Consider the following 26111-nt stretch of genomic DNA (forward strand, 5'->3'; position numbering starts at 1 on the left):
CCCATAGTGTGTACGGATCACGTCCGTTCATCCCTTCATCCCTCGACGGACGTGAGAGTTGTCTCCACTCTCGTGAATACCGATGCCGCAGTAATGATGTACGTGGGCCGTACGAGTACCTGTTCGAGTCCCTGCTTTCCATTCTCATGGGTGTATAACCTAGAAGTGGGATTGCTGGGTCACACAAGAATCCTGATGTTCTAACTTCTTGAGGACCCACATACCGTTTTCCACGGTGGCTGCACTGTTTGTCTTTCTACCAGCACCGCACAGGGTTCCGATCTCCCAGTGTTGCCAACACTTGTTTTCTGCTTTCTTTTCTCTCTCTCTCAGTCTTTTTTAAAAACTCACAGCCGTCGTCCTGGGTGCGAAGTGCTGTCTCATTGTGCTTTGTGGTGCACAGAGCCGTGCTAGTCCGGGACTGCTTCGGGAAGGCTCCGAGGTGTGAGACCTTTGTGTTGGCTCCCTCCCTGGGCTGCAGGACCGTTGCATGGCCCCCACACCAGGGATGTCTTCAGAAACTAAGTTGAGAAGCACACACAGACTTACACATCCTAGTTCTAAACTCTCTGGGTATTTTTAAATGTCTGTCTTCGTGGTGCTTGAATTTTAGTCTATTTCTTGGCCTTTAAAAAGCTGCCTATTGGGGCGCCTGGGGGGCTCAGTTGTTAAGCGTCTGCCTTCGGCTCAGGTCATGATCCCCCGGGGTCCTGGGATCGAGCCCCACATCGGGCTCCCTGCTCGGCGGGAAGCCTGCTTCTCCCTCTCTTGCTCCCCCTGCTTGTGTTCCCTCTCTCGCTGTGTCTCTCTGTCAAATAAATAAAATCTTAAAAAAAAAAAAAAAAATTACGTATTTAATGGGGTGCCTGGGTGGCTCACACAGTTAAGCGTCCAACTCTTGGTTTTAGCTCAGTCATGATCTTGGGGTCGTGAGATCGAGCCCCACGTAGGAGCTCCACACTCGGCAGGGAGTCTGCTTGGGATTCTCCTCTCTTCTCCCTCTGCCCCCCGACCCCCACTGTGCATGTGCACGTACTCTCCCTCTCTCAAATAAATAAATAAGTAAAATCTTAAAAAAAAAAAAAAACACCTAGCTATTGAAGAAATAGGTGTGGATTAAACCCTAAGTGGGAATATAGGAAATGGTACCACCTTGGGTCTCCCACTTCCCTGTCGTACTTGGACACCTCTAGGCGTTGTTGAGAACTGACCTCAACACGGTGAGAGAAGGTAAGAATGAGGAGGACAGAACCATTCTGTTTGGTTACAGCTTACTTAGTTGCTTTTGTTTGCACCTCTTCATTTTATAGGGCTGAAGTTTCAGCATGCAGAATTCAGATTTTTGTGAAAGATGAGGTTTGTTCCTGGCGTGAGGACACTGAACACACAGACAGTGATGCTGCTCGCCCTGCTGTCTCGCTCCACCTGGTGGCATGATTTAAAAAATGAAATAAAAGCGCCAGGGCAGTCAGTTTTATAATGACCTGTCCACGGCCTTTGCTAATGGGAGTATTTCCCATTTTTCCTCCTGAAATAGATGGTAATAGTGAAATGTCGCATATGTAAGAGTTCCATTAAAGCACCGCTGGTAATATTGGAATCTATTAAAAGCAAAAGTGTGAAGTTACAATGTTCCAATTATTCATAGAAATTCCCACTGAATAAAGAGATTATGGATGACAATGCAGAGGAATAATTACACTAAAGAGTCCAACAGGAAAAATTGAGAAAGTCACTGGTAAAGCAGCCAATTTGTGGGGGAGATCTTATGGATTTCTACAGAGAGAGATATAAAAACATAGTCCTCTATACAGGTTTAAGTTTGTAAAATACTATGATTTAAAGATTTCTAATATGCAAATACTTCATTATGTTGGTAGGTTACGTTAATCAATCTCCCCTTTTAAAATACTAGTGTTCCTCCCCAACTTGTTTTCTCCGGTAAAATCAATATGGCTGTTAGCCTGCCTAAAAACAAACATGAAATTTTAGACCACGAATTTGTACACATATCTTTGCTGAGGAAAGTGCTCAGGGTTTAAGATGGTTCCGTGAGTGATCATCGTTACGTAGGAAGCATGAAAGTGAGTCACAAGTCCTTGTGAAAGTCTGGGCTTGCTGCTGTGCTGTGTGACCCGGGGCGGGTCACAGTGGCGCTTCCCCGCCTTCAGGGGTCATGGACGTGGCTCCGGGGTGAGGTGAGCTCGCGCGGGTGGTGAGCACTTGAGGCCCCGAGCCTTCTGCAGCTGGACTCAGGACTGTCAGGGAGGAGAGCTCTTCGTAGAAGAGCTGCTCTAGTTCCATACTTAGAGTGTCAGTATGCCCCCAAGACTGAAATCCCGGGACAGATTTGACGTGATTTTAGACACAGAGAGTTGTTTTGATGTAGCCTAGAGAGTTTAGACGACCACGGCGCAGTCCCTGTGCGGTCACTGGAAATGGCATTGCCATCTGATCAGGCAGGGTGACTGGGGCTTTGGAAGTCCTTTACCTGATCGTTTCCCGGGTCCTTTGACTTCGAATCACTCAGTACATGCTCATTTATTACCTGTTGTTAATCCACTTAAGGTAAGGAGTGGTAGTTTGTACATTAAAACAGAGCCGCAAGCGCGAGGCCCAGGTGACAGATGGCCCGTCAGCGGGCGGCGAGCACGGGAGGCATTGTGGCCTCTCCCTGGAGCAGAGACAAGCAAGGAGATGTGGGTGCAGAGCCTTTCTTAGGCCTCTGGTTCCAGCGTGGAGCACGAGAGTTAGTGAGAAGGGAGGCGTCATCTAGAACGTGCACTGTGGAAAGAAGCAAATCCAATAAAGCCTTGTCACGTCTGTAGTGTGAGATGGCCACGTAACCACCGGGTGTACGATGATTTCAGTATAGCTCTTCAGCAGATGGTAACATGGCCTTTCTCTCAAGTGGTAAAAAAAAGCTGGCTGAAATGCCGTTGCCCAGAGGGGGAGGCGTTGTCTTCATTATGACAGAACCACGAGGGGGCCGTTTTCGCGGTTTCAGTAGCCTGCGGCCTGGGCTTCACCCCCAGAGGTTTGCCACCCACTGGTCATTCGGGAATGGCTTGTTCACTTACTGTGGATTTGTTTTCTGGTTCTTTAGCCTCAGCATAGACGGCCTCCTCCAAATGCATCTGAGAAGAGTAAACAAACTTTAAAAAGTGCATTCTTGTAAATGAGGCTGGTATGTTTATAATTGCCTGTGCTGTTTTGTCAATCACCTTGGGTTTATGTGAGTTTACAGAACCACAGTTCTAAGGTAGACAAAGCAGAAGTATCACCATCTTATTAATGACGAAAGCGGTTCCCGGGGCGAGGTGAGTTGCGGGCATCGGCGTTACCGGGAGCGGGGAGAGCTGGCGTGTGGCCCCAGCTCCCGCCGAGGGCTTCCCGTGACGCTCCGGCGCAGCCGCCACCGCTCACCAGCTCTGTGCTAGACCGACAGGCTGTGCGAGCATGGCTACCTAAGGACAGAGGGTTGTCCTCTGAGGTTCAGTCATCTCAATGACGGTCAGTCATCTCTAATGGGCCGCTGTCCTCTGAGTCCTGTTGAAAGTACTTCAGGGGCGCCTGCCCGGCTCAGTCTGTGGACTTGCGACTCCTGATCTCGGGGACGTAGGTTCAAGCCCCACGTTGGGTGTAGAGATTGCTTAAACATAAAATCTTTAAAAATAATGAAAGAATAAAGTATGTCATAGTGGTAACAACATGATGGAGACCTTCACTCCTTAGGCTGTATTTTCTCCAGAATGAATCCCTTTGGACATGTGTTCATTTTTTGGTTCATATCTTTGCCCCTTGTGATTCATAATTTATTTTAACTTTTAATTATTAGAGAAAGAGTCTGCACCTGTGTGTGAGTGGGGGGGAGGGGCAGAGGGAGAGAGAATCTCAAGCAGGCTCCCCACTAAGCACGGAGTCCATGCGGGGCTCGATCTCACGACCCTGAGATCATGAGCTGAGCCGAAATCAAGAGTCGGATGCCCAAACAACTGAGCCACCCAGGCCCCAGATTCCTAATTTTTTAAGACAAAGTTGCCATGATTACGTTGCTGCGTCACTCCTTAGTGCTTTGGAGAAAGCACTGGTGGCTGCAACCCTAAAGACGGAACAGGATGCCCGGCTTCGGAGAATGCCGTCAGAGGTGCGTCCTGTGCCGGCAGACTGGGGGGCGCACCAGCTACACGGCTTTTTACGTAGATTCTCACGTACAAAGCAGTGCTGTCAAGTTTCTTTGAAGTAGGCGTTTCTTGCTTTCATTTTACTCTAGTCATACTTAGAATTTCCAGACCCTTATTTTAATATTTACAGGTGGTCGAACTAAAATTTGGTGGGAAAGACATCCCTGTCACGAGTGCCAACAGGATCGCGTATATCCACCTTGTGGCCGATTACAGGCTGAACAGGCAGATCCGTCAGCACTGTCTGGCCTTCAGACAGGGCCTGGCCAACGTGGTGAACCTGGAGTGGCTGCGAATGTTCGACCAGCAGGAGATCCAGGTACACTGCTCTCTGGCGCTTGGGGTCACAGCTGTCACGTGACACGGAAAAGCTGTCGTAAAATCTGCCTCAAATTTATGAATCGAACTTCTTTTTCAGGTATTAATTTCTGGTGCACAAGTTCCCGTAAGTCTGGAGGACCTGAAATCCTTTACAAACTATTCAGGTATGTTGTCACTACTAGTTACTAATCCTGAAAATGTTATAGATGATATTTCCAAACTAATTTTTCGTATACTTTCTGTTTGGTAATTCATCCACGTGGTTTAGAGCCCAGCAAGTAAGGTGAGGGGTACAGGGACATCCCCAGCTGTCCCGTTCTGCTCTGCCTCTCCCACCACAAGTAGACACTCCTCTTGGTTCTTTACATATTTACGCACAAATACAAAGTTAATTCTTACTTTCCTCATCTTTACACACGATTCTGCGTCTTGTGGTTTTCTCTTCACACCAGGTCTTCTTAACTCTCTACTAATGCATTGGGTTGCTTCCAGTCTTTTGCTTTTAAAACCGTGCTAGCGAAAAAAAGAACCCCAAAAAACAAAACCAAAAAAAACTACTAACAATTAAAAAGAATAAACAAAAAAACTAGACCTCATTTTTATTAAATTAAACTTAAAAGTTTCTGCTCTTCAAGAAAATGAAAAACCAAAAAGAAGATATATAAATGGCCAATAAACACATAGAAAGATGCTCAACAGCATTAGTCATCAGAGAAATAATAAGATTGTTCAGAGGTGGAATTGGTGTATCTTTTGGGCATTTGTAAGTTTTTTTTAGATTAACCTCATATATACTTAGGAACAGTGAAAAGAAAAAATCATCCTTAAAACAATTACTGTAATTTTAGTGAATTTTCATAGTCTATTCTAGTAATTTATAGTATACATTCTGTTTGTTTAGCATCAGAAATAAAAAAAAAAACTATTTCCAGCATACAGACTCTCCTGCTGTCCTGCCCGCCCTTGAGGTGTATTCAGTATACTTCTGTCTCCTTAAAAAATAAATATATATATTTTCTCAAGCTGTTACTCTTGCAATTAATTTTTGAGGTTAAATAGATACATATGATTCATTTAACCTTCCACTGTAATGAACAGTTTTGTGTATATTTCTAGGTATAAAGTCTTTTTTATTTTTTAATGAGAGAAGCCCAGAAGTTGAATTGCGTATTAGAGGATGGGAAGACTTCGGGGGTGAGATTAGGATGAGTAGGACTCAGGGAAAGTGTGGCACGCAGGGGCGCCTGGGTGGCTTAGTCGTTAGGTGTCTGCCTTCAGCTCAGGTCATGGTCCCAGGGTCCTGGGATGGAGCCCTGCCATCCGTCTGCCTGCTCGGCGGGAAGCCTGCTTCTCCCTCTCCCCCTGCTTGTGTTCCCTCTCTCACTGTGTCTCTCTCTGTCAAATAAAAAAAAAAGTGTGGCACGCAGTATTAGCGTTTAGGAAATGGCATACATTCTTGAGCTTGCTTGAGGCTAATTCCACACTTTCAGTTTTTTTTCTCATCTGTAGGAAACTGTCCAAATCTTAAATACATTTTATAAAAATCTGCAGTTGTGAGCCATTGATTCTTACTTTTATTGTGCACACGGACATTTTAAAGTATTTTTTTTTTATTATTTTCTCCCAAAGATGTGTATGTATGTATGTATGTATTTATTTATTTGAGAGAGAGCATGAGAGCACGAGTTGGGGAGGAGCAGACAGAGGGGGCCAAGCAGACTCTGCGCTGAGCGTGGAGCCCAACGTGAGGCTCAGTGCAGGGCTCAATCCTAGGACCCTCATGATCATGACCCAGGCCGAAACCAAGAGTTGGGCGCTTAACTGACTGAGCCATCCAGGCGCCCCTGAAGTATTTTATATACCAGCACGCCTGGCTGGCTCAGTTGGAAGGACACATGACTCCTGATCTCAGGGTCATGGGTTCGAGCCCCACCTTGGAGGTAGAGATTGCTTTTTAAAAAAACAAAACATAGGGGCACCTGGGTGGCTCAGTCATTAAGCGTCTGCCTTCAGCTGAGGTCATGATCCCAGGGTCCTGGGATCGAGTCCCACATCGGGCTCCCTGCTCAGCGGGAAACTTGCTTCTCCCTCTCCCTCTGCCCCTGCTTGTGTTCCTTCTCTCGCTGTGTCCCTCTCTATCAAATAAATAAAATCTTTGAATATATATATATATATATAACATTTTTATTTTTATATATTTATATATATAAAAAATGTTTTATATATCTTAGAAAATTTAAAATATATCCTTAAGTAAATGCGATGATGAAACTGCGTGCATGTGATAGCACATCTTTGAAGATGGGGTTGAGTAAGATCTAAGCAAAAGTGTTAAGTGGTCGTGGGATGATGAGGCACCTTTGCTTCTGTAAGGTATTATTTCCCTTTCTTTATTATCTGTTATACACTGCATAAATCACTTTTCAAAACCAAGAAAACTTTAGAAAACCAAAAACGAAAACATTTCAGTGTTGGGGCACCTGGTTGGCTCCCTTGGTGGAGCGTGCAACTCTTGATCTCTTAACGAATTTACAGGTGACTTTTCTTCATTGTCCTTCTCTCTTTTCTGAATATTATGAAATGAAAATTTCTCTCAGAACAGTATTTAAGCCTTTAAAAACATATCCTATATGGGAGTTCCAGCTACAGCTGAGTAAGGAGAGGATTTCTCTCCTCAAAGATCACCATTAGCCTAGTATCAAAAGCAAACAGAAATAACACAAGAAAATAATAGATTAATATCCCTCAGGAACATAGATGCAAAAATCCTTGAAATATTAGCAAACCGAATCCAGCAGCTAAGTAGCATTTACAGCATGAATGCAAGGTGAATTTGACATCTGAAAATGTATTAATGGAATATGCAGTGTTGGCAGTATAAAGAACAAAACCCATATGGTCGTCTCAGTAGATGCAGAAGAGAAAGAAAAAAGCAAGTGCATCCCTTGAGCATCTAAGCATCTCCTACCCGTTCAGGATGGAGACCCTCAGGGAACCAGGAACAGAAGGGAACTCCCTCACGCTGATGAAGGACATACACAGTACTCCGTAGCAGCCAGCACACGGTGATGAAAGGCTGAATGCTGCCTTCCTAAGTCAGAGGCACTTGACTGGGGTTTCTAGCTAGTACAATAAGGTGGGAGGGAGGACAGGAAGGAGAAAAACATCCAGGTTGGAAAAGAAAAGTGAAAGAAGTAAAACTGTGGGCACCTGGGATGCTCAGTCGGTTAAACGTCTCTGACTCTTGGTTTCGGCTCAGGTCATGATCTCAGGGTCATAAGTTCAAGCCCCATGTCAGGCTCCGAGCTGGGTGTAGAGCCTACTTAAGATTCTCTCTCCCTCTCCTCTCCCTCTGCCCCTCTACCCCCAAAAAAGGACTTAAGACTGTCTTTCTTCATAGATAGCTTGACAAAAAGACAAAAAAACTAAAAAAACAGTTTCAGCACCAATCAGTATACACAAACCAATTTTGTTTTTATGTACAATCCAAGAATGGAATTACTTCAACAGTTCCATTCAGAGTAACAGCAAAAAGAATAAAGTACAAATGCAGCAAAGTAAGGGTACACGCAAGACCCGTACACTGCAAACTGCATGACAGCACTGAGAGGAAATGGAGAGATAGCCCGTTGTCCTGGGTCAGAGACTCCGTATCGTCAAGATGTCATTCTCTTCGAGTTAATCTGCAGATTCAGTGCAACCCCTACCAAAATCCCAGCAAAATCCCTGTTTGTAAAAATACACAGGTTGATTTTAAAACTCATTTGGAAATGTAAAGGACCTAAAATAGCCGAAACAGTTTTGTAGAAGAATAGCTATAGGAGTTATACTCTGATTTAAAACTTACTGTACGGGGCACCCGGGTGGCTCAGTCGTTAAGCGTCTGCCTTCGGCTCGGGTCATGGTCCCGGGGTCCTGGGATCGAGCCCCGCATCGGGCTCCCTGCTCGCAGGAAGCCTGCTTCTCCCTCTCCCACTCCCCCTGCTTGTGTTCCCTCTCCCGCTATGTCTCTCTCTGTCAAATAAATAAATAAAATCTTTAAAATAAATAAATAAATAAATAAATAAAACTTACTGTATGGCTGCAGTAGTCAAGACATTGTGTTGGCACAAGGATTGGCATATTGATCGATGGGACAAAATCAGGAGTTCAGAAACGAATCCTCACGTTTACGGTCAGTTGACCATTCAGTTGACAATACGGTCGTGCTGGGACAACATACTCACATGGAAAACAATGAGCTTAGACCTTCGCCTCACACCATGTGCAAAAACTAGCTCAACAGGATCAGAGGCCTGTCGGTAAAAGCCAAACCTATGAAACCTCTAAAAGAACATAAAGGAGAAAATCTGCCTGGCGTTTGGATTAGATGGAGTTTTTGGTTGTACACCCAAGAGCACGGGCCAGAAAAAAGAAATCGATAAAAAGTTGGACTACCTCAAAATTAAAGCTTTTGTGCTTCAAAAGATACTATTAAGAAAATGAAAAGACAAGGCACAGATTGGGAGAAACTGTGTTCAGGTAATATATATAATATATATATGAAGAACGCTTACAACTTAGTAAGACAAGCAATTGAATTTAAAAACATGGCCAAAAAAAGTTTGACCTGAGAAGATACATATAAACGGCCAGTAAGCAAATAAGCACAGGAACAATTGTTTGACACGAAATCAAATCCTAATGAGAGGTTACTACATACCCGCTAGAAAGACTGTAATCAAGAAGATAGACAGTGCCAAATGTTAGTGACTGCATGGAGAGATTGGAACCCTCTTGACTGAATGTGAAATGGTGGAGCCTCTTCAGAAAAGCTTACCATGATTTAAAAAGTTGATGTACTCCTACCTCACACCATATACAGAAATGAACCCCAAATGGGTCAACAACCTTAATGTAGGAGCTAAAAGCATAAAACTCTTAGGAGAAAACAGGTAAGTCTTTATGATCTTGGATTTGACATTGGATTCCTAGATATGCCAAAAACATGAGCAAAAAAAGAAAAAATAAATATAAATTGGGCTTCATCAAAATTACAAACTTTGTACATCAAAAGACATTATCAAGAAAGTAAAAACACCAACCTATAGAAGGGGAGAATATTTGAAAATCATACATATGTATTCAGAATAAATAAAGAATTCTTACAACTCAACAATAAGAAGGCAAGCCAATTCAAAAATGGCAGAAGGCGTTAATAGACATTTCTCCAAAGAAGATAGACAAACAGCTGGTGATCTCACACAGACGTGCAACATGACTAATCACTAGGGAGGTGCAGCAGAACAACAGTGAAAGTTCACCCGTCCATGCAGATGACCGCACACAGGCACCGTGTAGGGAGTGACAAGTGACGGCAGGGATGTGGAAACATTGGAGCCCTGGTTGGTTGCTGGCATGTGAAGTAGCCACTATGGAAAAATGGTTCAACCCCGCAGGAAGCTGGACATAGACTTACCCTTTGACCCAGCAGTTCTCCTCTGAAGCGTGTATACCCAGAGGCATTGGAAGCAGGGACTGGAACACAGGCTGCACACACACTCACACAGCATTACCCACAGGAGCCCAGAGGTGGGGACGACCGAGTGTCCTCCTGTGGGTGGACGGAGGATCAGATGTGGTCTCTACACACATACAGTGGAATGCTATTAAGTCTCAAACAGGAATGAAGTTCTGATACGTGCTACAACATGGAGCATCTCAAAAACACACAACCTATGTTGTATGATTCAACTTATATGAAATAACCTGGAATGGGCAAATTCTTAGAGCCATTCTTAGAGCTTGAAGAATTAGAGACCTGTTAGAGGTCACCGGGGCTGGGGGAGGGGTAATGGGTGCAACTATTAATTGCTTAATAGTTAGCGTTTCTGTTTCGGGTGATGACATTTTGTAGGAAAAAGCAGTGGTGGCTTGAGATTCTCTCCTTCTGCCCCCCCCCCCCCCACCGCGCTGCTCGCTTGTTCTCTCTTTAAATAAATAAGTCTTTAAAAAAAAAGGTTTAGGGGCGCCTGGGTGGCTCAGTCGTTAAGCGTCTGCCTTCGGCTCAGGTCATGATCCCGAGGTCCTAGGATTGAGCCCCGCATCGGGCTCCCTGCTCAGCGGGAAGCCTGCTTCTCCCTCTCCCACTCCCCCTGCTTGTGTTCCCTCTCTCGCTGTGTCTCTCTCTGTCAAATAAATAAATAAAATCTTTAAAAATTAAAAAAAAAAGGTTTAGGGACGCCTGGGTGGCTCAGTCAGTTGAGCATCTGCCTTTGGCTCAGGTCATGATCTCAGGGTCCTGGGATCGAGCCCCGCATCGGGCTCCCTGCTCTGCGGGGAGCCTGCTTCTCCCTCTCCCACTCCCCCTGCTTGTGTTCCCTCTCTCGCTGTGTCTCTTTCTGTCAAATAAATAAATAAAATCTTTAAAAAATAAAAAAAAGGTTTAGGGGCGCCTCGGTGGCTCAGTCGGTTGAGTGTCTGCCTTTGGCTCAGGTCATGATCTCAGGGTCCTGGGATCAAGCCCAGCGGAGAGTCGGCTTCTCCCTCTGCCCCTCCCCCTCTGCTCTTGTACTCTGTCTCTCTCGCTCTCTCTCAAATAAATAAAATCTTAAAAAAAAAAAAAAGGTTTAAATGGTGAAATTTATGTTCTGTATTTTACCACAATTTGAAGAAAGATCCCTGTGCAGACGGGTCTGTCCTGTGGAGTGCTGTTTCCCGAGCTTTCCTGTGAGTCACTCTGACGAGGTTTCGGAGCTGGACTGCCGTGTGGGCGAGCGTTGTGGACGAGCTGTCTCTGAGAGTGCACCTGCAGACTCGGCTGTCTGCGGGGAACACGGACTTTGTTTGAGGAAGTGGGGGTGTTCCAAAGGGGCTTGCAGCCGTGTTTGCAGAACTCTAAATTTGCTAACATCATTTACATATATATATATAAATATGCATGTATGTATATGTACGTAAACATATGCGTGTATCTCCCCTTCCTGTCATTAATTTTTATTGCTGTAAGTTTGAACTCTAATGTTTATGTAAAGGCAGATAATACCTAAGGTCATTCTGTCCCCACTATCAAGTCATAAGTTTAAAATAATGAAATCAATCCAACCTTTCCTTTGCCAAGAAATTGTCTTGGGTTGTTTGCATTACCCTCTCTGCACTGAAAGCTTATACCTTTAATGATCTTAGCTATTCCAGTAAATAGGTTTTAAAATATTATCATATTCATTTTGGTGCCAATTAATGCACTTAAGATATTTTATCGATGTTATTTCTGTAGTATATTAACAATGAGGGAACAATATATAGCAATTATTTCAGTTTTAGGAAGCACTTAACTAGATTAAAAGCTGTAAGTAGCAGATACTACACTTGAGAATAGTGGTCTCATCGTGTGCTGGGTGGGTTGTCAGCCATGGTGTGTACTTACTGTCACAAGGACAGGTGACAGAACGAATTTAGACACTAAGATCATGTTGGCAAAATAACTAGCTCTATTAGAAATACAAATCCCAAAGTGTGCTGTTTTCAGATCTATGGCTCTCATATAAATCCTTTGTTGTTTAGGGTCTGCTACTCAACAGAGGTTGGTTTTTAACTCCCAGCAGAGTTCTTAAAACTTAGACCCTTTTGTAGCATCATTGGATGCCGGGGCTCGTCCTCGTTCTGGCCTTTGGTATTTGGATCCTGACCTTCTCCCAGGAGCAGAATGAACGGTGTCTCTAGGGGGAACCTGGTTGGTCGGTTGGGAGTCAGGGTCGTGAGCTCCATGTTGGGCATGGAGCCTACTTAAAAAAACAAAGGTGTCTCGGGGCACCTGGGTGGCTCAGTCATTAAGCGTCTGCCTTCAGCTCGGGTCATGATCTCAGGGTCCTGGGATCAAGCCCCGCGTTGGGCTCCCTGCTCCACGGGAAGCCTGCTTCTCCCTCTCCCATTCCCCCAGCTTGTGTTCCCTCTCTCACTGTGTTTTCTCTGTCAAATAAATAAATAAAATCTTTAAAAAAAAAAAAAAGAAAAGAAAGGTGTCTCTAGAGTTGGCTCTCAGCCACGAGCTGGCATCTGTCACTGGCAGGTGGAATGATAAGGAATCACTCTTACCAGTTGGTTGCTTTGGTGTTTTTCGGATAATACCGCTTTGCAGTTACCTGGTTTGTGATAGAACGTTTGTTCCTGTTATCACAGGAGGCTATTCCGCAGACCATCCTGTAATCAAAGTCTTTTGGAGAGTTGTGGAAGGATTCACCGATGAAGAAAAGCGCAAGCTGCTCAAGTTCGTAACGAGCTGCTCCCGACCCCCTCTCTTGGGGTTTAAGGTACACAGCTTCTGTGTCATTTGCTTTAAAAACCAACTTGTAAGCAGGAAAGGCAGCAGGATATCAAGTGGGATTAAATGATGTAGTGCGCTACCCACGGTTCCCAGGGGAGTAACATTTACCGTGTAGAACGTTTATAACACCAATTTCTCTGTATTTTTAGCTACATTAACTATTTCAGCCAGATCAGTTATGTATTGGTCATGATGTGTATTTCATGGTGCTGGTCCCCGGGTTACCTGCTGATGCGGCCGCTGTGATCGTGACGGCCTGTGAGCAGGGCCTGCTCGCTGGGGGGCCCTGGGCCGGGCTTGGGGGATGTAAAGTACCATCTCCTCAGTTCTACTCTGAACTGAAGAAAACACGAGCTAAAAATGGGGATGTAGTGTGTTTGGGAAGAATAATGTGGGAACAAAAGTGCAGTTGACCTTTGAACAACTTGGGGTTAGGGGTGCTGACCACCCCCCCCAAGCAGCAGAAAATCCACAGATAACTTTTGACTCTTCAAAAACTGAACTACTACAGCCTGCTGTTCATGGGAAGCCTCACCAATAACAAGCAGCCGAGTAACACGTCTTCTACACTCTGTTCTTACGATAAAGTAAGCTAGAGGAAAGGAGATGTTGAAATCCTAAGAGAAAATACCTGTCTAGTACTGATCTGTATTTATCGGAAAAATCTGCACGTAAGTGGATTCGCGCAGTTCAAACCAGTATTATTCAGGGATCAGTGGGATATTTTTCCCTGTTGTTAGCTGTTACTTTTTCATGTTACTTATCATTTCTGATCATTAATTCAGCTTAATATTTTTAGCAATTAAAATTGGTTAGGGGACAGTTAGAGGTTCCCTTATTCATTGCCAATTAAAATAAAGCAATATTAATAGTTTAAAATACACAGTGGTATATATAATATAGAAGAATATCAAGTTAGATAAGCACTGAATATTGCTTGTGCAGGTGAAACTTACAGAAGGCACGTACTTTCCCATAACCTTCTATCAATGAGTTATATAGGAGTTACTCTTTTCTTCAAATTTTTACTTTGAAATTATTTTAAAAATATGGAAAAGTTGTGAGAATTGAATAAAGAACTCCTAGTATGTAAATTGCACTTCAATCAAGCTATTTTTATTTATTTTACTTATTTTATTTTTACTGGTATATATTTTTAGAGAGGGAGAGAGGGAGTTGGGGGCAGAAGGGGAGAGAGAGAGAATCTCAGGCAGACTCCACACCCAGCACAAAGACTTGGGGTTTGATCTCACAACCCTGAGATCACAACCTGAGCCAAAATCAAGAGTCAGACGCTTAACCCACAGAGCCACCCAGGAGCCCCTTAATCAAACTATTTTTAAAAATTGACATCAATAGGGGCGCCTGGCTGGCTCAGGCGGTGGAGCATGCGACTCTTGATCTCAGGGTTATGAGTTCGAGGCCACATTAGGTGTACAGGTTACTTAAAAATAAAAACAAAAAAAATCTTTAAAAAAATGACTCTCCGTAGCTTCATACAGCATTCCAGTAGTGCCATCCGAGCTAGAGCCATAAAGTGGAGAAGTTGGGGGGGGTTGGCGTGAGTGCGGTGGTTTGATTGTTCACAGGACCTGCGTAATTGACACTGCTGTAGTTCGGAAGCTGGATAATTTTCAATGACTTTAGAACTAAAATCACTCCTCTGTCTTCCAAAGTATCAGAGGAGGAGAATAAGCCGAAAAAGACAAACAGAACCCACTTCATTAACCAGATACAGAAAACACTAAGAATCATGAAATAGACATGGAACATTATTGAGAGAAGGCTGAACCATCACAACAAGGAATGTGCATAGAATAAACTCATCTGTTAAGGGAAAGAACTTTCAGACTGGGTTAAAAAACTCTGCTGTGTACAAGCAACACACCTAAACAAAGTGATTAAGAAAGATTGAGTGATGTTTCTGGTTTGGTGTATAACTGCCCCCTGGTGACCCCAAAAGAACTAGATGGATCAGCTCCACGGTTTTATGCCCTGGCACATGTGACCAGATATGAAAACAGGCCTCTGTGCATCTAAAGAAAATCAGGCAGTAGCCTGAAAGAAACATGTCTGGGCTTTTTGGTTCCCCTTGGGCTTGTTGTGAAGTCTGGGGATGTTGCCGTGTTGGGGCCTGGAGAGTGGGAAGAACGCGGGGGAGGCTCGCAAGTGTGCAAACCAGTGGGACCAAGGAGAGGGTCTTCTGAGGGCCAGGTTTTATCATCTAGTCATGGAAACAGTCATATAAATTAAATTCTTACATACTAAGATTGTAATACGATTAGGTAGTTTTATCAGCGACCTTTATTATGAGAGGCTAGGCTTCTAGAATCTTCCAGTTTCAAAATGACACCAAACCTAGAGGTAAGAACATTAAGGACCTAGTTTCATGAAAGGAAGTTTGGAAGACCTACTCCCATCAAAACTGAGTGGAGGACCCAGAGATTTCTGCCAGCTCCTGATTAATTTAGTCCAGGGCCAGAAAGAACTAGGGGTGTTGCTGGAAGGGGAAGGTTCCAGAGGTTTTGGCAGCAGTGGAAGAGTCTGTGTTAAAAGGCCTGTGGGAGCGTCGCGTGTTTACAGGGAAGGAGAAGTTGGGGGGTTTACGTTAGCTTTTAAAATCCCACATGGGGGGCGCCCGGGTGGCTCAGTCGGTTAAGCGTCTGCCTTTGGCTCAGTCATGATCCCAGATCCTGGGATCCAGTCCTGCGTCGGGCTCCCTGCTCGGCGGGAAGGCTGCTTCTCCCTCTGCCTGCCGCTCCCCCTGCTTGTGCGCACCCTCTCTCTCTCTCTCTCTCTGGCAAATAAATAAAACAAAATCCCACATGGAGCCATAGTGAGAACAAACACTCTTGTCCCCTGTTGGTGACCCCACACAGTCCTAACTGAGCTGTCATTGTACCATGAAAAATGCTTTGGGGAGCTATGAGATAATCTTCCTATTTTAGATTTTTTTTCAAGGATCTAAAATACATTAAATACGAAATTTAATTTAGAGTTTTCAAATATCTTTGCAGTTGTCCTAAGTTAGGCTCTGAAGGTGGGAAGAAATCACCTTAATATTTGTGCTTTCCAGTTGGCTCGGCATGCCCGGTGAGAGTGTCCTTCAGTCCAAGTCCTGTAAAGAGCAAAGGCAAACTCGCATAATTTAAAAGTTACGAAACTCCTTAGTGCCAGATTATTGGAGAAGAATAGCGTGTGCTAAAGCTAATTAAAGTTTAATATGTTCAATGAATGTGATTGTTACAGACAAAAAAATCATTAAAGCGCCTTAGAAAATTGTTAAGTTGCCATCAGGCCACATAACAAATTGAGGATTTTTCTCACTCTGAATTAATGCAAATTCCCGTTGTGCTCTATTTAATTATGCACGAAATGGTGCCCTTGACTCAGATTTCAGTGAAAAACTTCATTTTTTTTACTTTTAAGGCTCCAAGTAGGAAATTCAATTAGCATTATGAAAGAAATGCTAAAATGGGGCATTTAATTCCCAATGTATTTCAGGCTCTTCCCATTTAGCCAGTCACTCACCTTTCTCCCTCTGCTCGCTGACTCTGCCTTCAGAGGTCCTTTTGTGTTTCAAAATGTGATGTTTTCATTTTAGTTTATTCAAGCATTTGAGAAAATTGCCCTCCATGTACTCAGAATGTGAAATAATTTAATGTGCTTTCTGTTTGTTTCTCTTTTGGTTTCTGTTCTGACACTTCCATGAGACACTTAAAATAGCATATAAACTATAATTCTTAAAAAGACAGTGGTTTTTAGCACATACTATATGCCACGTATACTGTTTAAATGAAGTTTTTAATTTAACAGTGAGAAACATACAAAGGCTGATAATAAGTGTGTAAGTCTGAGTCAGCATTTTGTGGGCTGTGCTGTTGCTCAGTTTTGCCCACATTGTAAAGTACATGCTAAATTCAACACACAAATGAAACGAAACCCGCAGAGAAGCAGTTTGGGCCAGTTGGGCGCCCGCTGTGCTGGGCGACAGGGTGCAGGCGCCTCCAGGGGTCCCCATCCGAGCGGGGACATGGCTCCAGTTTTGTTCTCTCGTTTCCACAACGGGTGGTTAGTAGGTAATTATTTTTTATACTCTTTGATCATAATTCTTGAATATAATTTAAGCTAATGATGTGCTCAGTTTTATAGGCTATTTTTCACTCAACATTACATCAGGATCATTTTTTCTCATATTAAAACATCTTTGAAATATTTTTAATAAACTTCATAATGTCCCATCGTGCAAATTTACCACAATTGACTTACAGTTTCTTATTAGTTGTTTACAACTCTTCCTTCCTTTTGATGCCAGGAGCATCCTTGTGCATAAATCATGGTCTGTATCTCTGGTTGTCTGCTTAGGACGCAGTCCTGGAAGTGGAGGTCAGAGGACGTGCATGTGTGTGGCTCCCGGCGCCCGCGCCACACCGGCCTCGTGGGCAGCTAGGCCAGGCTGCGCCTTGGAGAAGCTGCTAGCGGGTGTCGGTGTGAGCCTTTGCTCCGGTGTTGGAAGCCCAGCTGTCTTGTCACAGCTCTGAGGAGGAAGCATGTGACAGGTGTGCGGGGCACTGACCCGGAGCTGAAACCACCCTGTGCCAGATGCCAGCCAGGTGCCTGGGGGGGGCCGCCGTTTTGCTCCCCTGGGCCCCGTTTTCTGGTACAGTGAGGGATGCAGCAGCTCGCTGGGTGTCTGAAATCCTGTCGCAAGGGAGCTAACGCCAGGCGTGCCTGAGAGTTGGCACATTCAGGCTTTCAGGGTGAAGACCATCTCCACTTCGTCGGGCTCCTGTTGGAGGAGGACGTGTAAATCACGTCTTGTGTCTAATGGTGTTTGTTGTAAGAGGGAGATAGAGTCCCTGGTTATTTGTGGCTATGAAAGAGCCGGCCTTTCCAGAGGTCGCACGTTCAGCCGCCTGATCAAGGTAACCTGCAGATACGTCTGCACAGGGTCAGGTGACTCAGCACGTGCATATTCATAGCACCGTCACGGGTAACATTAGTAAGTAAAATAAATAACGTAACTGTCCACCAACAAGTGGTGCTGCAGACATGTAGTAGAGTACCATGCAGCCTCAGGAGAGGAACCAGATTGATTGAGGAAGATCATAGAGACAGTATCATGTGAACGATGATCGAGGTCCACACAGTGTGCATAGTGCGCTAACGTTTTCTATTTTAAAGTGGGGAGGGAGAAGATGCTTTCTTGTCTGTGCACGAATCTCTGTGAGAAGGTACTTAAGACCCTGAGCACGGCTGCTCGTGGGCCGGGAGCCAGCAGCTGGGACGGAGACAGTTTGCGCTGTGCCTGAGAAAACAGCGTCTAAAACATAAGCGCTTAGTCCCTTCGTCCTGCCAGCGCTGCTGGGACAAGCAGGACAAGCGAGCCACGCCGTCCGCCGCCCTCTTGTCCCGTACCTGGTCACTGAACTCAGTACGTCTCGTGAACCTGGTCGTTAGAGGATCATCAGACTCCGGATCGGAATTTTTCTTTTTTGGCAGTAATGTTGCATAGATAAGACGTCGTCTGCTTTACATTGTGTCACTTCAGCGTCTGACCCAGTGTGTGAGTCGGCGCCGGAGGGGCCAGGGCTGGTGTGCGGCTTGGGTCCGCCTGCTGCGGGGGCCCCTCGCGGCCGCGCCCGAGACCCGTCCTTCCTGTGCTTGTGAAGCAGCCACACGCCGCCTGCGGCGTCTCCTCCTTCTTAGCTCACATTTCCTCTGAAGAAAAACTTTATTTTTTCTCATCAGTTATTTGGTTACCCTGAGGACTCTTTGTGTAGAAATGATAGAATAAATCACGATCATTGTTCACATACCAGTTTTCAGAATACTGAGTGGGTTGACTAATACCTCCTTAAGGCAACCGTACGTTTAGCCGCTTTACTATCACCACGAACGCGTGGACTTTCACATTTTGTGTGTTTCAGTCAATTACAAGTATTCCTTTTCGCCTTCCGAGCGTGCATCTGTGGGCGGGGGCTGCCCTCGGGTGGGCCTTCTAACCCACCTGAAGGCAGGGGGAGTGTGGGGTGGCTGGCTTTCTGGTGTACACACGGTGACACTTGTCACGTGCATTTCCTGGCTCCATATGGAATCCCGTATTTTCCCAAGGAGCCCTGGTTCCTTCCCATGAGAAATGGGTCTACAGAAACCAAACGTGGGCACTCAGGCTGTTCATTGTCACGTGTGGTTATTGTTTCCAGGCTCTGGAAACCATGGACAGCGTTAGGAAATGGGTGGGTTTTTTTCCCTAAGAGAAAAATACATCACAAGTTCAAACTGACATTTCCAATTCAAATTTAAACTTCCAAGGTTTTCGGGGTGGCTCAGTCGGTTAAGCATCTGCCTTCGGCTCAGGTCATGATCCTGGGGTCCTGGGTTAGAGCCCCACATCAGGCTCCTGGCTCAGCGGGAAGCCTGCTTCTCCCTCTCCCTCTGCCTCTCTCCCTGCTCATGCTCTCTCTCTCTCTCTCTCTCTGTATCTCTGTGTCTCAAATGAATAAATAAAATCTTAAAAAAAAAAAAAATTAAACTTCCAAGGTTTTTATTTCTTTGATTTTATATTTGGATCTTATTTTAACGGGGACAGTTGTGGTTTTTAATTTGCGCTTTTTTTTAAGATTTTATTTATTTATTTGACAGAGAGAGACACAGTGAGAGAGGGAACACAAGCAGGGGGAGTGGGAGAGGGAGAAGCAGGCTTCCCGCGGAGCAGGGAGCCCAATGCGGGGCTCGATCCCAGGACCCTGGGATCATGACCTGAGCCGAAGGCAGACGCTTAACGACTGAGCCACCCGGGCGCCCTTAGTTTGCTCTTTTGCTTCATCTCCTAGTGAATTCTGGAGTCCCACAGTCTGTTACTATTCCACATAGATGCGCAGTAGTCATAAGGAGCACTGTGGTGGTTTTAGAACAACACTGCGGGGGCGGGGGGCGCCTGGGCGGCTCCCTGCTCGCACTCAAGCCCTCTCTCTCAAATAAATAAAATCTTAAAAAAAAAAAAAAACAACACTCAGAATAACGCCTCCCTGTGTGATTAAGCCACCAATGCGTAGGTTCCTTTGTTTCATTTTGCTTTCAATATTTTGAGGTTGCTGTTTTCCTCCCCTTTTGAGTGAATTTGGGTTTTTTTTCTGTTGTGACATCCGCGTGGCTCAGAGTTTAGAGAAGACGAGCTCTGTCACTGTTCCTCCACCCTGCTCTGTCCCCCGGGTGGCTTCTGTTCTGACATAAGCAACTGGGCGTATATATTCAGGTCTTCCCTCTCGTACCTTCTTGAATTTAAACAAATTTTTAAAAGACTAAAACTGTGGAGGCCCTGCTCACTGGAGAGGTTCTGTTTCCCGTGAGTGAACGTTATCCTTGTCCTTTCTCATGCACAAAGTGCAGGGCACAGTGTTCGGTGTTCTGCAGAGCTCAGTCTGGAGCATCGTAAAAAACCAGATGTCTTTTGGGAAAATGTGACCACAACAACGTTCTACTGTTTGAAGCAGGCAGGTTTTGTGTGCTTTTAAAAAATCCATTCAAGGGCCGCCTGTTAAAGCCGCGTCCTGCACACCTTTCTTTTCAGGAGCTGTACCCCGCGTTCTGCATTCACAACGGAGGCTCTGACCTCGAGCGGCTCCCCACGGCCAGCACGTGCATGAACCTGCTGAAGCTCCCCGAGTTCTATGACGAGACCCTTCTGCGAAGTAAGCTCCTCTACGCCATCGAGTGTGCTGCTGGCTTTGAGCTGAGCTGAGCCCAGACGGGGACTGACCCTCCGCAGAGGAGTGCCTGTGGCCGCACCGTGGGCAGCTCCCCCGGCCGCTGAGGGCGCTGGGGCCGCACTCCTGCAGCTCTCCTGCCCCCCTCCCGTCCCTCACGCCCCCTCCTCCATTTTCTAGATGGTCCGTTAAGTCATGGTCGCTCACTTAGATGGACACTGCTTTTCCGATAACTTAGAGTAACCAATGTTATGTGCCATGTGGCTACTTTAGTAAATTTGCCAAGAAGAGCACAGTTTTAAGACTAGTGGCAACTCAGTGAAATTAACCAAAGATGAAGCTTTGGCTTTGCTGATGGACTCGAGCCCTTCCTGGGCTGGGGGGGCTGGGGGGGGCGGGGGGCAGCGCGTTTGCTCGGTCTGCAGAGACGCCGGGTCTGAGAGATGGAGATGCGTCCTCTCTGGGCCCGCTGCTTCTCGTGTGGCTGAATTGTTTACAGTCCTAACTGTTAAAACTAAAGGCATTTTCTCTCCTGCTGCCTTTTCCCAAAGTGGTTAGGTTTGGAAAATACACAACAATGATAATACTGTATTTGTGCTTTTTAAGCCATTCCCCTGAACGGGACTAGCATGCTTGTTTCGGTTTACCGTTGACCGCATCATGGTGGTTTGGGTATTCCTGTGTGTGGGTGTGTGTGAGGGGAGACTTCATCCTTCTTCCCTTTCTGGCTCCACCTCGTGGCCGCAGAGCTTCCGGGAGAGGGGAGGGGCTCGTCCGGTTCCCGCGGCCCGCGTGGCCCGCGATCGGCGGCGACTTGGAGAGAGCAGACGCTGGCATCAGTTCGAGTCACTTGAACCAAAGTGGGAGGCTGCGGGTTTGCACTGGGCGCCGCCTGCCGTGCGGGGCCTCGAGGCCGGCCGCCCTCCTCCCCCGGGGCCGCACCCGCCCCTCTTGCCGGATATCGGGGCCGTGCGCCCCGCTTCTGCACCCTCTGCTTCTCGACGGTGCTGCGCTGAAGGAAGCCTGGACAGTCCCCAGCGCGTGTCCGGGGGAGGAGTGGTGGTGACTCTCTCTTAAAAAGGCACTTTATCAGGACCTACCTTGTTGCTGGGTGATTTCGGTCTCTGAAAACGGAGAGCGCGTCAGAGCGTCAGTCGTGAGAGCCAGAGTGACCCTCGCTGATGCCGGGGGCCTGGGGGCTCTCGCTCTGACCTCCCTCTGCCTCACCTAGCGTTTCCTGTCACTGGGCTGTGGGCTGTCCTATGGAATTGACCAGAATTAGCAATATGCTTTTAAATGCGGGGAAACTGAATGACACTTTTAAGACAATGACCATATCAAAACAAAATGTATAATTTCATAATTTGAATAATAAATTAAGTGTTTAAATGCTATTTGTAGTCTTGATATACAGAAATAAAATAATTAGGGTTTGTCCTTGGTTTTATTTTTATTTTAGGTTGGTTTATGTTGAATGTTCTGTATCTTCTCTGCATATTAGTTTGTGTATTTTATTACCAGTATTTTGAAAATGGATTATCTGGGACTGAAGGGAGATGGGCAATTACACTTACTTGGGTTTTTTTCCTCAGCTATTCTGAGCTTATTTATTTATTTGTATGTTCCAGTGGTTAAATATTTGCATTAAATGTTTTTTCCCCCAAGATTGTGTTGGAGTCACCCGAAATCATTGTGATTCGTTGCTAAAACGATTGTTTCATCACGGGTGTGTAAGTGACGTCAGGTAATGCGGCGTAAGGACAGCCTGTGATTATTGCTGAGACCCCACCAGACTGGACAGGATGCCCGCCGTCTGCACACAGATGCTCCAGCAGGCGGACCTGGGACCGCCCTCCCGGCCTGTGCGGGGGCGCCCTTCCCGGGGCTGCGCCGCCGGCCTCTGCTGTCCCGGGAGGGACGCCACCTTCCCAGGGCTCTCCGTGGGTTTAGCAAGACACTGTCGAGAAAAATTATACGTAAAGGGAGACTCTCTTTCTGTGCTTTGTTTGCCTTTCTCTGTGTTCTTTTCTACTTTGTGTTTACTGCTAACAATTTTGTGCTCAAACGGAACGTTGAGTTAAATTGGGGGGTTATTCCAGGTGTTCCTCACAGGCTGTCGCCTGCAGGTAGAGTCTGGCCGGCGTCCTCACCGCTCGGTGGTCTTGTCGCCACGTCCTGCCCCGGTGCTCGTGACAGCCCCGCCTGCGGCTTGTGTGTGGTGAGCACTGTGCGCGGCACAGCCGGGCGCCACGGAGCCCGCCACAGCCACTAGCAGCCACGGCCCTGCCACTCGAGCCCCAGCTTGCGGTCCGCACAGGCCTTCCGGGCACAGACCCGCCGTTGGCAGCGATGGAGAACCGAGGCAGGGCCTCGCAGACCTGTGGATGCTCGTGGGATTTGGAGCACAGGAAGGGCTCTGGAGACTTCCTTGCGGGGAGCGGTGAGCTTGACATTATTTCATATTGAAGCTGTCTCATAATTTAAAGAAAGATAAACAGCCAAAGGCATATGATAATGCAAATAAAATAGAAACCTGGGGCCTAGAATAGCATAAAATAAGCTAACCAAAGCTAATAATTAGCTGGTCTCTCGCAGCCAAGACATAAACCCAGAAACTTAAAACAGTCAGCTCTTTGAAATTTATCTGTTCCAGGCCAGAGCGCATTACAAGTGCGTAATAACCTGTCTGAGATAACACAGCCACGTGTACCACGCAGGACGGTGGATTTCCCCTGGATGCCTCTGCTCCCCAAACGGAAGCCGTGTGTCGGTGAGCTCTCTCGGCTTCCAGAGGCTTCTCCCGGTGCTGTGCTGGGACGAGTCCTTGTGCGAGGCGTTGGAGAGCTGAGAGGACCACGTGGGCTGCAGGTGGGAGGCTCCTGTGGGCTCCAGGGCTGTGGGCCACGCAAAGCGCTCTGCTTCCAGAAGAGTCTGAGGGGGAGTTCTTTTTTTTTTTTTTTTTTTAAAGATTTTATTTATTTGACAGAGAGAGACAGCGAGGGAGGGAACACAAGCAGGGGGAGTGGGAGAGGGAGAAGCAGGCTTCCCGCGGAGCAGGGGGCTCGATGTTGGGCTCGATCCCAGGACCCTGGGATCACGACCTGAGCCGAAGGCAGACGCTTAATGAATGAGCCACCCAGGCGCCCCTGAGGGGGAGTTGTTAAAGCCTGAGGACTTTGTGCCTCCGCTCGTGTGTCTGTCAAATGGGGATGATCTGGGTACTTGGGCTGCCCAGCAGCGTTGTGAAGGGACGTGCAGTAGAATCGCACTTTAAACTGTGGTCTCACGTGGTTTGATGCCACGTCTTTGAACTGCAGAAGCAGGATGACAGCCGTCCGACCCCGGCCTTAGTAAGCAGATGCCTTTGCTGTTTCCTCGGCAGAGGTGGGCAGAGGACAGTCACCTGTCTTGTCTTCCCGCCTCTCCGTTCCTTCTGTGGAGGGACGGTTCCCAGTCAGCTCTGAGCGCTTCTCGGAAAGTAGCATCCTTCGCTTGTATACGTGACACGTCACAACCCGCCGTGTGATTCAGTCAGCACTTAGCGGAAGATCGTTCACCTTGCACGGGTGGTGCGGCCTAGGTCAGGAGCCCCCCTCCCCCCGCCGGCCTCCCCGGTGGGCTCTGTGGTCAGCACAGGCTGTGTTTCCTCCCTCCATCCGGAGTAAAGCAAAGGGCAGACTTACCGTGGAGGTGAGAACCTGCGTGGGGTCGCCTGGGGACACAGGGTCTGAGCACCTTTTGGAGCTACAGCGAGCTGACAGGCAGGACTGCGAGCAGAAGCACACGTTCGATTCGGGATGAGCCTGCGGACTGGTGAGTGTCGTTACCAGAAGCTTCTGCTTGGACCCGGTGCTATCTGGAGAATGGAGGTGGGGCAGTGAGTGGATGCCTGCAGACTCAGAGCCGAGAGAGGGGAGCCAGCCCGAGTCGTGCTGCACAGATTTGCCCAAGCTGGGGGAGGATCTGTTTGAAGAAAACTAATCTCACGTATGATTAGCTTCCTGCGGCTGCCGTGTCGTGACCCCAGACGGGTGACGGGCACAGCAGCCTCCGTCCTCCGTGCTGGAGGCCCGGAAGAGGCGTCCTAACCCGGCTCCGTCTGGGGAGGAGCCTGTTCTCTGCCTCTCCCCCTCCTGGTGGCTGCCGGCGCTCCTGGGCTGTGGCCACGGCTCCTGCCCGTGCCAAACCTCTGTCTGCACTTCTCCTCTGCAGACACTTGTCCACTGGAATGAGGGCCCCACGGGGAACCCAGAGTGACGATTCCATCTGCAAAGACCTTTTTTTCCACGTAAGGGCACCTTCACAGGCTCTAGGGCCAGGACACGACCCTCTGTTGGGGGCCCAGCATTCTATCCTTTCCCTCCGAAAAGCAGAGCCGCGTGCTAGACGAGCCCTTAACCTGAGAGCTGGGAACCGCAGAGCCCTGAGCAGGTCCATCCTTCGCCATCAGGGAATGCAGGCCCACACGGGATCGGTGTTCCCCATCCCCAGGATGATCCAGGGGAGGAGCTCACCTGTCTGCATTTTTCAAGGGTCCCAGACGGTCCTTCGCGGGTAGCTGTTGGAAAACAACTACCTAACCTCGCGAAGTCTTGAGCCGCTGAGCACTTCAGGGCAGGGGCTGTGGAGCGTCCCACCCGAGGCGTGCGGGATCCATTTCCTCTGTTGTGGGCAGTGCTGGGCCCTCTGCTGCAGGGGCGGAGCCGGTTACCTCCAGCACACGTGCCGCGTGCGGGGCTCCTGGGAGACGGGCCCAGCAGGGTCCCCTTGTGTCCCCCACCCCCCCGTAGGCACGCACGAGCAGGTGTTTCCGGGGATCCCCGGGCCAGACTCAACCTGCAGTTCGCACACTGTGTCCGTGTCCACAAACACTCCCTGTGCCTGCACTGCCCCTGGACCCAGACTCCGCGAGCCCGAGACGGCTGCTGAACCCCGCTTGGGCCCCAAATCCCTGGCTCCTCCTCACTGGCTCCCCACGCTGCTGCCCTGTGTGCCGCTCCCAGAACAGCCCGACTGACCCTCGTTGCATCTTGTGCCACCTCCCTGTCCTGAGCCCTAGTCTGGGGTTTGCCTGGCTCAGCAGGTGCCTCCCAAGTGTCCCCCCCACTTCTGTCTTCACTCACCTCCAGGCTGTTTTGAACTCAGTAGCCAGAGGAAACCCTGGATCCTAAGCCAGTCCTCCCCATTGCTCCACTGCAGTCGGGGGGGGCCCTTAGTGACAGGACCCAGATCCCCTCCTCGCTAACCAGCTCCACAGGCGGCTTTGGCTTCCTCCTCTGGCCTCAGGGCCTTTGCACTTGCTCTCTACATGAAAGCTCTTCCCACAGACACTCGGTGGCTTGCCCCCTCACTTTCTTCAGGCAGTTCTTTGCTCAATGTCGCCTTTCCTTACCACTTATTAAAAATTGCAGCCACTCTCTGTCCCCATCGTGGCCTGTCCTTATTTATGCTTCCTCGGCGGTACTAGTTCCTGTCTGATGTATTATGCTCTCCACACTTTCTCCACCCCCACTAGAATGTAAGTTTCATCGGGGTAGGAGTTTGCCCGAACTGCTCTGTACGAACACCCAGAGTAATGCCTCGCACACCGCACGC

General features: G+C 47.5%; 1 protein-coding gene across 4 annotated transcripts in view; it reads left to right on the forward strand.

Moving 5' to 3' along the window:
- UBE3C (ubiquitin protein ligase E3C) overlaps positions 1-22180 on the forward strand; it is a 121153-nt gene extending 98973 nt beyond the window's left edge. For 2 of the 4 annotated variants that reach the window (XM_036068701.2, XM_078059807.1), the window contains exons 20-23: positions 4315-4503; positions 4603-4669; positions 12663-12793; positions 20381-22180. In XM_036068701.2, coding sequence (XP_035924594.2) covers positions 4315-4503; positions 4603-4669; positions 12663-12793; positions 20381-20551 — 558 coding nt within the window. In that variant the 3' untranslated portion in view covers positions 20552-22180. Of the gene's footprint in view, positions 1-1310; positions 1611-4314; positions 4504-4602; positions 4670-12662; positions 12794-17172; positions 17367-20380 lie in introns of those variants that run through there. The other 2 variants (XM_078059808.1, XM_078059809.1) reach the window with 2 other exon arrangements.
- Positions 22181-26111: the final 3931 nt, after the last annotated feature.

The sequence above is a fragment of the Halichoerus grypus genome, chromosome 12, assembly GCF_964656455.1.
Source record: "Halichoerus grypus chromosome 12, mHalGry1.hap1.1, whole genome shotgun sequence".
Taxonomy (NCBI): Eukaryota; Metazoa; Chordata; class Mammalia; order Carnivora; family Phocidae; genus Halichoerus; species Halichoerus grypus.